The sequence below is a fragment of the Pyrus communis genome, chromosome 7 (genome assembly GCF_041283825.1).
Source record: "Pyrus communis isolate YQ-2024b chromosome 7, ASM4128382v1, whole genome shotgun sequence".
In the NCBI taxonomy this organism is placed as follows: domain Eukaryota; kingdom Viridiplantae; phylum Streptophyta; class Magnoliopsida; order Rosales; family Rosaceae; genus Pyrus; species Pyrus communis.
The window spans coordinates 14,248,189-14,261,542 of record NC_142571.1 but is presented as its reverse complement, the minus strand read 5'-3'; the positions used below and the strand labels follow the sequence as shown (position 1 = coordinate 14,261,542).

The following is a 13,354-nucleotide window of genomic DNA, read 5'->3' as shown; positions in this document are numbered from 1 at the left end:
AATTCGTCCATCCTTATGCCTCCATGCTTGCACTATCCAATCTTGGCCCAAAAATGCTCTAGAATGCTCCAAATTGCTTCTTTTTGCATACTTTGACACTAAAACCTGAAATTGCACGAAAATGACTTTAAACACTAAACTAACTAAGGAAAAACAACATAAATGCATGAGAACAAGCCAATTAAGTCGCATAAAAATGCTCCTATCAGGTACCTTCCAACACAATGATAAGGATTTGGTTTATAATTGCATGACGGTTAGAAAGAGTTATAAACATAGAGAAAAGTTTGATTTACTCTTGGTATATGCTTGGTTATGGTTATAATGTATGACTTCACATGCAATCATAAAAGAAAAATTCGTTTTTGTAACATGCTTGAAGGAAGAAACTCAAACAAACTCTACATCCCTGTGAGACTCGAGCCATTACTTTCTTTGGAGAGTTATTTTCTGTGATTCTTTATTTTCTAAAGTTGTTGCATGATCTCATTATTCCTTGCTTGGTTGCTACTTAGAATGCAATTGTATCATGATAGAACTAAATGCTAGAACTCATGCCCATTTCATTCAAAGCATGTTATTGATTTGCATAACACATATTCAAGAAGAAGTTGTGTAGTGACCACCACCATAGCCAAATAGCGTTACTTCCCATACTTCGTATATGTTGTAAGTTTTAACCCCGTTGAGCCTTGTTTAGCCTTTATTCTTTGTTTACCCACATTTTCCTCACCTAGCCTAGTTTAGGACAATCCCCACCCTTGTTCTTAAAAGATAGTGAGCATGACTTAATTGAATTCCTTTTGAGTTACATTATGAAAGAAAATAAGTGTGGGGGAGAGAATGTTTAAGTGTTTATGTTTTGAGATTCAAAAGAAAAGAAAAAGAAAAAAAAAAAAAAAAAAAAAAGAAAAGAAAGAAAGAAAGAAAAAAGAGCTTAAAAAAAAAAAAATGAAAGAATAAGTGATTGAAGAAAGGTTCCAAAACACCAATTCTGGGCGTAAATTGTCTAAATTCTCCCTTTTTGTTCAAAAGTTGAGTTTTCATTCAAAAGTGAATTCTAAGTTGATTCAAATGTTTTGCTCACTATTTCTTTAAAAACCTTTGTTTTCCATATCCCTTCTTTGTTATCCACATACCCCAAGCCCCGTTACAACCCTTGACTTCTATCTTGAGTGTTGTGTATTTCAATTTGTGGAGTTTGAACTTGGTATGAGCATATGGTATCACTGGTTCTCGCGTCTAAGTAGTAGCATTCCATTCATGAGATCATATCTAAACATGCTTATTAACTCCATAAATTGCTTCCTTTGAAATACATATATGTGAGTGTTCATTTTTATGATTACATCAATCTTCTCACATATACCTAGTGTAGGGTGTGTAGTCAGAAAATCTGTGTGAAAAACGAGAGTACATCTAGTAAGAAATTGAGGGAATTCTCTAAAGGCATGTTACTACATTTGAAATGTGTTTTAATTGCTTAATTGTGAACTAGTATGTGGTGACTATGATTAAGAATGTACTTAAGTGTAAAGATGGCTCAAATCTGTGAGAATAATGATTTTTAACTTGTCATGTGCATTGGAAGTCCCTGATACGATTGTTGGAAGGTGTAGGTTGTGTTTTGTTCTTTTTGTTTTGTTTTTCTGTTTTGCTCGAGGACTAGCAAAAGCTAAGTGTGGGGGTATTTGATAGGAGCATATTTATGCGACTTAAATGGCTTGTTCTCGTACATTTACGTTATGTTTCTTTAGTTATTTTAGTACTTTAAGCTATTTTCGTGTGTTTGTAGGTCCAAAGGGCTAAAGGAGAAAAAAGATGCATTTTGGAGACTTTTGGAGCACTTTTGGGCTAAGGACAGATAGCTTATGCTTGAAGCCAAAGTGTTGGACGAAATTGAAGACCTAATTGGAGCCAAAGTGTTGGAACCTTGTTCTCTTTAGTTTTAGGACATTTAAACCTTTCCTAATCCCAATCATGCCATGCACAACACACATCCATTCTAACACATTGTCATTGCACATGCATTTCCTTCATTAGTTAACCCACATGCACTTATCACTTATCATCACCACATATCATATCACTTATCACTTATCACTTAACATAACATCCACCTACTTCACCTACAACATCCACTTCACCTACAACATCCACCTACTTCACCTACAACATCCACCTACTTCACCTACAAATGACATAGCCATATGTTCCCTCCACTACTCCTATAAATACCCTTGCATTCATTCATTCATGGACATCTCATTTCATACACAACACACCACAAACACATCCCTTTCTCTCTTAGCCGTGAGTCTCCCTTAGAATCCAAAAACCATCTTCCATTTCCATCACTCCCCACTCCATTCCACACTTCCATCCCCCCAACCAACTATCCCTAGACCTTATGCTACAACGAAGAGGAAGAGAAGAGGGCCTAAACGTTCATACAATTCAAGTTTGAGTTGTTGGAATGTTTAGGTGTTTCTTTGATTTCAATGTTTAATTTCAATACTCTTTGTTTTGTACGAATGAGGCATGGAAGAGAAGAGGGCCTAAACGTTCATACAATTCAAGTTTGAGTTGTTGGAATGTTTAGGTGTTTCTTTGATTCTCTTTGTTTTGTACCATGAGGAACTAAACCCCCCTTTGGCTAGGGGGGGATTCGAAATAAATGTTTATGCTTGCATTTTGATTTGATTACTTCTAATTACGTTTCATAAGTTGTTGATTCAATTTGTTTAATCGTTTGATTGATAACTTATTTATGTATGTTTATTAAGAATGCGCGCTTAATTTTCATGCATGAATATGACGCTAGAATATAAGTGAGTTTCACCTAATCGTTATGAACTTATATTCACAAGTAGTGGAGGTTGCTTATAAACAATTGCGTTAAATGAATTCTTGGCACGAGTTTCATGCTCATCATAGTAACGAATGCCTCGTCAACACTTATAGTTTTCATAATGCTTAATGATCTTTGATTGTATCTTTATTGTGCTGTTCACGTAAAGGACTTTTGGAGAATGTTGTGAATTGCGTTGCGCTAACCCATCCAATTCATTAACTTAAGGAAAACTTGACGGTTAATTTAAGCGGACCTAATTAACCCGGGGTGATGAGTTTAATAATTTATTGAAATGTAATTGGAAATCGTTTTATTATGCAAGTGTAACCTGTGTGGAGATGAACCCCTTAGCTATTCTATCATCCATTCATTCCATTTTATCATTTTCATATTTACATTCTGCTTTAATTTGCAATTTGTTCATTTAGTTTAATTTCGTTAAAATCTAAATCCCCCTTTACTTTAATGTCAAATTAGTTAAAAATCAATTTAGTTTGTGTTTTTAAAAGCATTTTGAGTCTTTGGTTTGTCTTAGTGTTTTAAAGTTTAGTTTTACATTCTTTGAGTCTAGTTTAGTGTTTATTATTACGTTTTTACGTTTTTGAGTCAAATCCAAGTGATTAACAATCCCTCCTAATCCCCGGTCCAGAACGATCCCTACTTATACATATACTACAATTTGACGAAAAGAGGGTTTAATTTGTGTGCGTAAAAATCCCGCATCAAACTTTTGGGCTAAGGACGGATAGCTTATGCTTGAAGCCAAAGTGTTGGACGAAATTGAAGACCTAATTAAAGACCAAAGTGTTGGAACCTTGTTCCCTTTAGTTTTAGGACATTTAAACCTTTCCTTTATCCTTAGCCGTGCATAACATTCCAACATTCCACACTATCACATATCATACACCACATATCACTTATCACATATCATTCACCACTTATCATATCATACACTCAATCACTTATCACATATCACTTATCACACACCACATATCACTTATCACATATCACTTACCACTTATCATTCACCACATATCATTCACCACTTATCATATCATACATTCATTTATCACTTATCATAATCATTCACTTATCACTTAACATATCATACACTTATCACTTATCACTCATAATCATCTACACATTTCAACCATTTAAACACATGTACTTCACCTACAACATCCACCCACTTCACCTACAACATCCACCTACTTCACCTACAACATCCACCTACTTCACCTACAACCTCCACTTACTTCACCAACCTCACACACTTACTTCACCGACAAATGACATAGCCATATGTTCCCTCCACTACTCCTATAAATACCCTTGCATTCATTCATTCATGGACATCTCATTTCATACACAACACACCACAAACACATCCCTTTCTCTCTTAGCCGTGAGTTCCCTTGTAATCCAAACACCATTTTTCCATTTCCCTATTAATCCAAACACCACTCCCCAAACCATTCACACCATCAAACTATCCTTAGACCTTGTGCAACAACAACGAGGAAGAGAAGAGTGCCTAAACGTTCATACAATTCAAGTTTGAGTTGTTGGAATGTTTAGGTGTTTCTTTGATTTCAATGTTTAAATTCAATTCTCTTTGTTTGTACGTATGAGGAATGGAAGAGAAGAGTGCCTAAACGTTCATACAATTCAAGTTTGAGTTGTTGGAATGTTTAGGTATTTCTTTGATTTCACCTAATCGTTATGAACTTATATTCATGAGTAGTAAAAATCTTAGGCATGCAAATTAAGTGTCGACCCTCAACCCACATACATAAACAAGTTCTTAATCAAAACAGAAAAGTAACCCACATCGAAAGTTCATGAATTCATAACTGGAGTAAATCAAATCATAACCAACATATGTCCATGGCTTCAAATTCGCCTCTAACTAAAAAGAAATTAGTTTCACATGTTTAACATAATTGAATAACAAGTTAAATTAAACATGAAAACAGAAACAAGAAAAGAAAGAACAAATGGATGGAAAGTTAGCTACGGGGTTCATCTCCACATATGTTATACTTGCATAATAAAATGATTTCCAATTGCATTTCAACAAATCATTAATTCTCAACGCCCCGGGTCAATTAGGTCCGCTTAAATTAACCGTCAAGTTTTCCTTAAGTTAATGAATTGGATGGGTTAGCGCAACGCAATTCACAACATTCTCCAAAAGTCCTTTACGTGAAAAGCCCAATAAAGATACAATCAAAGATCATTAAGCATCATGAAAACTTTAAGTGTTGACGAGGCATTTGTTACTATGGACTACGCATGAAACTTATGCCAAGAATTTATTTAACGCGATTGTTTATAAGCAACCTCCACTACTTGTGAATATAAGTTCGTAACTATTAGGTGAAACTCACTTATATTCTAGCGTCATATTGATGCATGAAAATTAAGCGCGCATTCTTAATAAACATTCATAAATAAGTTATCAATCAAACGGTTAAACAAATTGAACCACAACTTATAAAACGCAATTAGAATTAATCAAATCAAAATGCAAGCATAAACATATATTTCGAATCACCCCCTAGCTAAAGGGGGTTTAGTTTATTATAACTTTGAAATCAAAGAAATACCTAAACATTCCAACAACTCAAACTTGAATTGTATGAACGTTTAGGCACTCTTCTCTTCCATTCCTCATACGTACAAACAAAGAGAATTGAATTTAAACATTGAAATCAAAGAAACACCTAAACATTCCAACAACTCAAACTTGAATTGTATGAACGTTTAGGCACTCTTCTATTCCTCGTTGTTGTAGCACAAGGTCTAAGGATAGTTTGATGGTGTGAATGGTTTGGGGAGTGGTGTTTGGATTAATAGGGAAATGGAAAAATGGTGTTTGGATTACAAGGGAACTCACGGCTAAGAGAGAAAGGGATGTGTTTGTGGTGTGTTGTGTATGAAATGAGATGTCCATGAATGAATGAATGCAAGGGTATTTATAGGAGTAGTGGAGGGAACATATGGCTATGTCATTTGTCGGTGAAGTAAGTGTGTGAGGTTGGTGAAGTAAGTGGAGGTTGTAGGTGAAGTAGGTGGATGTTGTAGGTGAAGTAGGTGGATGTTGTAGGTGAAGTGGGTGGATGTTGTAGGTGAAGTACATGTGTTTAAATGGTTGAAATGTGTAGATGATTATGAGTGATAAGTGATAAGTGTATGATATGTTAAGTGATAAGTGAATGATTATGATAAGTGATAAATGAATGTATGATATGATAAGTGGTGAATGATATGTGGTGAATGATAAGTGGTAAGTGATATGTGATAAGTGATATGTGGTGTGTGATAAGTGATATGTGATAAGTGATTGAGTGTATGATATGATAAGTGGTGAATGATATGTGATAAGTGATATGTGGTGTATGATATGTGATAGTGTGGAATGTTGGAATGTTATGCACGGCTAAGGATAAAGGAAAGGTTTAAATGTCCTAAAACTAAAGGGAACAAGGTTCCAACACTTTGGTCTTTAATTAGGTCTTCAATTTCGTCCAACACTTTGGCTTCAAGCATAAGCTATCCGTCCTTAGCCCAAAAGTGCTCCAAAAGTCTCCAAAATGCATCTTTTTGCTCCTTTAGCCCTTTGGACCTACAAACACAAGAAAATAGCTTAAAGTACTAAAATAACTAAAGAAACATAACGTAAATGCACGAGAACAAGCTATTTAAGTCGCATGAATATGCTCCTATCACTTACCATGGTGTTGAGGTAGTGACTCAAGGGCAGCCACTATCTCGGCCTCCTCCACACTTCTAGGCACGGCAAAACCAGATTTTTGCCCAATTCCTTGTGCAATTGTTGTTTCAAGTGTATCCCTCTCCAAAGAATCGAGAAAATCCTGCGCCAAATCATCAATTATATCAATAGAAAAGCAAGAATGACCGTCCTTAGGAAATTTAATACTTTCAGAAAGATTGAAATCAATGACTTCCCCATCAAATTCCATCGTTAAAGTTCCTTTAAACACATCTATCTTGGTGCGGGCTGTTTTCATGAAGGGCCTCCCTAATAGAATCGGCAATGGGGTGGAATGGGGTGAATCCTCCATGTCAAGCACGTAGAAATCCGCTGGAAAAATCAAGTTACCAACCTGTACCAAAACATCTTCCAAAACACCCTTTGGATATGCATTAGAACGATCGGCTAATTGAATTATCACACCATCATTTTTAAGCTCACCTAAGTTCATAGATGCATAAATAGAGTATGGCATAACATTAATCGAAGCCCCTAAGTCTAACATGCATTGTTCAAACTTAGTATTACCAATAACGCACGGAATTGTAAAACTACCCGGATCTTTGCATTTAGGGGGTAATTTCCTTTGTAACACAGCAGAGACATTTTCACTTACTTGAACCACCTCTTTGTTTGAAATCCTTCTCCTTGTTGTACAAAGTTCTTTTAAAAACTTAGCATACCTCGGGACTTGCTTAATCGCATCAAGGAGCGGGATATTGACTTGAACTTTCCGAAAGGTCTCTAGAATGTCCTTCTCGGCTTCTTCCTTCTTTGATTGCCTAAACCTGCCAGGAAAGGGCACATTTAGTGGAATAGAACTAGAAAAAGTCGAATTGGGACTTACTTTGGTGGTTTGGGACGGTTTAGAAGGACTAGATGAATTCGGCAAGGTTTGGTCATCCTTGGCCGTGGGCTTTGCTCCCTGTGCTTCTTCTTGCAGCAACTTGTCCTCCTCGTCTTGACTTGATTTGGATGTATTTGAGTCCGTTCCAACCTGTTTACCACTTCTCAACATGATGGCCTTAGCGGTTTCAAATCCTCCCTTCGGGTTCATAACGATTGAACTAGGCAATCTGCCTTGTTCTCTAATTTGCCCCATAAATTCGACAATTTGACCCATTTGTGATAGGATCATATTCATGCGACTTAAATGGCTTGTTCTCGTGCATTTACGTTATGTTTCTTTAGTTATTTTAGTACTTTAAGCTATTTTCGTGTGTTTGTAGGTTCTAAGGGCAAGGTATGCAAAAGGATGCCTTTTGGAGCCTTTTGGAGCAAATTAGAGATTGGAATGGATATCATATGCTTGGAGCCAAGAGGATGGACGAAATTGAAGACTTGAAGTAGGAAAGTTAAATCCTAAAAGACCTCATGTTTGAGCATCATTTAAGACTCCTACGCATTTTAGAACACAAAAACAACATTCCTTGCAACCTTAGGACATTGTCGTGTGTTTCCTTGTGTCTCCCTTCCTTGCCATGCAAGGAAGGGCTTTGTTCCCTATTTTAAACACTTAAACCATTCACCACATATCATTCACTTATCATATCATTCACTTAACATATCATTCACCACATATCATTCACTTATCATATCATTCACTTAACATATCATTCACTTATCATATCATTACTTATCATCACCACTTATCACTTATCATAATCACATATCATTACTTATCATCACCACTTATCACCATTCTCCCAAAACCATTCACATGCATTCCATCCTTTAAAACATTGCACATGCACTCATAATCATTCACACCTTGCACCCACATGCACTCCCTTTAATTAATTAACCCACATGCACCCTTTATTCACTTCATCATTGCAGCCACCCACATCCATTTAATTCACATGCTTTCACATGCATTTTCAGCCATGCACATTCATCTTGCATTTGCAGAAAATCCACTTCCTTTGCACATGCATTCATCATCATCACTCTAGCTTTAATCACATGCATAAATCAGCCACATGCATCTCCCATCACCATTTCAGATTTCCACCCACCTCCTAGCTGTCATGTTCCCTCTTATTTACCTATAAATAAGCATGCATTTCAGCCACAATTCATTCACACTCATTCATACACACCTCAATTCATCAAACACTTCCATTTCAGAATGTAGACCATCAAGCTCCCTTACAATCCAAACACCATCCTTCCATTTTCACCACTCCCCAAACCATTCACACCATCAAACTATCCTTAGACCTTGTGCTACAACGAAGAGGAAGAGAAGAGTGCCTAAACGTTCATACAATTCAAGTTTGAGTTGTTGGAATGTTTAGGTGTTTCTTTGATTTCAATGTTTAATTTCAATACTCTTTGTTTTGAATGTATGAGGAATGGAAGAGAAGAGTGCCTAAACGTTCATACAATTCAAGTTTGAGTTGTTGGAATGTTTAGGTGTTTCTTTGATTTCAAAGTTATGAGGAAATTCGAAATATATGTTTATGCTTGCATTTTGATTTGATTACTTCTAATTGCGTTTCATAAGTTGTGGATTCAATTCGTTTAACTGTTTGATTGATAACTTATTTATGTATGTTTATTGAGAGTGCACACTTAATTTTCATGCATGAATATGACGCTAGAATATAAGTGAGTTTCACCTAATAGTTACGAACTTATATTCACAAGTAGTGGAGGTTGCTTATAAACAATCGCGTTAAACGAATTCTTGGCATAAGTTTCATGCGTATTCCATAGTAACGAATGCCTCGTCAACACTTATAATTTTCATAGAGCGTAATGATTCTTGCTTGTATCTCTATTATGCAATCATGTAGGGGACTTGTGGGGAATGTTTTGGGTTGTCATATGCAATCATCCAATTCAATAACGTTAGGAAGATTTGAAAGTTAATTTAAGCGGATCTAATTAACTTGGAGCGTTGAGAAGTCATGGTTTATTGAAACGCAATTGGAAATCTTTTTATTATGCAAGTATAACATATGTGGAGATGAACCCCGTAGCTAACTTTCCATCAATTTGTTCTTTCTTTTCTTGTTTCTGTTTTCATGTTTAATTTAACTTGTTGTTCAATTATGTTAAACATGTGAAACTAATTTCTTTTTAGTTAGAGGGGATTTTGAAGCCATGGACATATGTTGGTTATGATTTGATTTACTCCAGTTATGAATTCATGAACTTTAGATGTGGTTTACTTTTCTGTTTTGATTAAGAACTTGTTTATGTATGTGGGTTGAGGGTCGACACTTAATTTGCATGCCTAAACTTGATGCTACGATATAAGGGAATTTCACTTAATCGTTATGAACTTATATTCATGAGTAGTAAAGATCGCTAGTCACGATTGTGTTTAGTAAACCCTAGGCTGGATTAACATGCATATTCCATAGTTATGAATGCCTAGTCGATGTTTATGATTTCCGTTGAACTTAATGATCTTTGTTGAATGTCTCTATCATGCGTATTCCATGGTTAGGGACTTTGATTAGGAATAATTTGGTTGTAATGCGTATCCCATTCAATCCAATGAATCTAGGGAAATCTGAAAGTTAGTTTAAGCGAACCTAATTAACTTGGAGCATTGTCATTCATCGTTTGTTGAAGTCATAACTGGGAGTCAAATTATATGCTTATGTTCATGTGTGGATAAGGAACCCTCTAACTAGTTTTTCATCCTTCTTTCCATCAATTTCGTTTGTACAATCTGTTTTAATTCCAAGTTTCTGTTTTAGTTTAAATTCATCCAAAACCAATCCCCCATTTATTTTAAAGTGTTAGATTAGTTAGAAATACATTTAGTTTGTGCTTATAAGTGTTTTGATTAATTTTGTTTCCCAAATTCGTCCAAAGTACTCAAGGTGCTCAAAACTGCCCAGAAAGTGTTTTTTAGGCAGTTTCGAGTGCTTTGGGTACTGTTTGAGTCTTTTGGTTTGTTTTAGTGTTTTAAAGTTTAGTTTTGCAATATTTGAGTCTAGTATAGTATTTTATTTTGTGTTTTTACGTTTTTGAGTCAAATCCAAGTGATTAACAATCCCTCCTAATCCCCGGTCCAGAACGATCCCTACTTGCACCTATACTACAATTTGACGAAAAGAGGGTTTAATTTGTGTGCGTATAAATCTCGCATCAATTTGCTTCTCCAAATTGTCCACCCGTTTGTCTTGGATTTGTCTCTCCTTATTTTGAGTTTGTACTTCCTGCGTCAAAGTAGTAAGTAACTTAACAACTTGATCATTATCCAAAGACATACCTGAGGTTGTTGGGGCAGATTGCACTTGGTTTTGATTGCGGACAAATGGCTTTGTATAAAAGCCCGGTGGTTGCTGCCTAAATCCTCCTTGTTGTTGGGGTTGTTGAGGATCCCGCCATTTGAAATTTGGATGGTCCCTCCACCCCGGATTGTAGGTATTAGAGTATGGATCATGGCGTGGTTGATTTTGGTTCCCAAAACCCACGGCATTGGCAGATTCCCAACCCCCACTCTCAATCAATTGAGGGCATTGATCGTTGGCATGTCCTTGCATAGAGCACATGCCACACACACTTGGTCCATGAATCTTCATTCCCTCGGCCAACTGAGAAACAATAGAAGTAAGGTTAGCTAATTGGGATTGAATTTCGGGCATAGAACTTACCTCATTCACTTGTGGCCGTGGGGGGTCTCTTTGTCCAACACCTTCGTATTGTTGTGCATTATGTGCTCGGTTGGCAATTAGAACTTTTGCATCCCCCGGAGTTTTATCCACCAACGCACCTCCTGCCGAGGCATCAAGCATTTGGCGTTCCATGGGAAGGAGTCCTTCGTAGAAGTATTGAATGAGCAGCTCCTCCTTCATTTGATGCTGTGGACAAGAAGCAACAAGTGATTTAAAACGTTCATAATAAGAAGGAAACGATTCACCTTGATTTTGTTGGATGCCACTAATCCATTTCCTCAAGAGAATGACTCTTGAAGTTGGGAAAAACTTCTCCAAGAAAGCCCTTTTCATACTATCCCAAGATGTAACTGTTCCGGGTGCTAACTCGTACAGCCAATCCTTCGTCTTTTCCAAAAGTGAGAATGGAAAAGCCTTCATCATCAGAATGTTCCCATCGACATTTATGGGTGTCATGCTCGAACAAACAACCTCGAACTCCTTGAGATGCTTGTTGGGATCTTCCATGGAAAGCCCATGGTATTTCGGAATGTGGTGCAACAAGCTTGACTTCAACTCGAATTCATCGGTCTTGCCTTGGGCAACCGCGGGGTATTGAATGCATAATGGTGCGGCATTGGCTAACCCCGAGGCCGAAAGCTCTTTAATGGTCCGATTGTCTGCTGCCATAACTTCTTCTTCCACTCTTTCAAACTCAGATTCGGGCTCTGAACTTGAACTAGGTTCACTAGGTTCGGGATGCCTCCTCTTTCTTCTCAAATCACGTTCAAAATCATCGTTAAAGTCCAAGATATGTGCATGCACAGTTTGAGAACTCCGCGTCATGCACTAGTACCTAAACCAAGAAAACAAAACAAAATAAGAAAACTAGGTAAATTACACTAAAAACATACGGCAAAAACACAAGGGATTAGCAATTTTGCTAATCCCCGGCAACGGCGCCAAAATTTGATGGGAAAATTAACTTGACACACAAATTAAACCCTATGGATGACAATTGTAGTATACGAGCAAATAGGGATCGTTCTAGACCGGGGATTAACTAGGGATGCTAATCAATGTGAAATTGACTCAAAAACTTAAAAACAATATTTAGAACACTAAACTAGACTTAATGAATGCAAACCTAAAATTTAAAACACTCAAACAAACTAAAAGACTTAAAACAGCACAAACACACTCAAATCTGCCTAAAAACCACTTTCTGGGCAGTTTTGAGTACAAACACAAATTTGGACGAAATTAAGTTGTAACTGATGCGAGATTTATACGCACACAAATTAAACCCTCTTTTCGTCAAATTGTAGTATATGTATAAGTAGGGATCGTTCTGGACCGGGGATTAGGAGGGATTGTTAATCACTTGGATTTGACTCAAAAAAACGTAAAAACACAAAATAAATGTATTTCTAACTAATCTAACACTTTAAAATAAATGGGGGATTGGTTTTGGACGAAATTAAACTAAAATAGAAACTTGGAAACAAAACAGATTGTACAAACGAAATTGATGGAATAGAATGAAGAAAAACTAGTTAGAGGGTTCCTTATCCACACATGAACATAAGCATATAATTTAACTCCCAGTTATGACTTCAACAAACGATGAATGACAATGCTCCAAGTTAATTAGGTCCGCTTAAATTAACCTTCAGATTTCCCTAGATTCATTGGATTGAATGGGATACGCATTACAACCAAATTATTCCTAATCAAAGTCTCTCACATGGAATACGCATGATAGAGACATTCAACAAAGATCATTAAGTTCAACGGAAATCATAAACATTGACTAGGCATTCATAACTATGGAATACGCATGTTAATCCAGCCTAGGGTTTACTCAACACAATCGTGACTAGCGATTTTTACTACTCATGAATATAAGTTCATAACGATTAGGTGAAATTCCCTTATATCCTAGCATCAAATCTTAGGCATGCAAATTAAGTGTCGACCCTCAACCCACATACATAAACAAGTTCTTAATCAAAACAGAAAAGTAACCCACATCTAAAGTTCATGAATTCATAACTGGAGTAAATCAAATCATAACCAACATATGTCCATGGCTTCAAATTC

General features: G+C 36.5%; 1 protein-coding gene across 1 annotated transcript; it reads right to left on the bottom strand.

Moving 5' to 3' along the window:
- Positions 1-6,802: 6,802 nt before the first annotated feature.
- LOC148695757 (uncharacterized) lies at positions 6,803-12,097 on the bottom strand. The gene is made up of 3 exons (XM_088697597.1): positions 10,745-12,097; positions 7,316-7,752; positions 6,803-6,962 (listed from the first exon to the last, which is right to left on the bottom strand). Exons 1-3 carry the CDS (start codon positions 12,095-12,097, stop codon positions 6,944-6,946), a joined length of 1,809 nt encoding a protein of 602 aa, XP_088553723.1. The 3' UTR covers positions 6,803-6,943.
- Between the last annotated feature and the right edge of the window lie 1,257 nt (positions 12,098-13,354).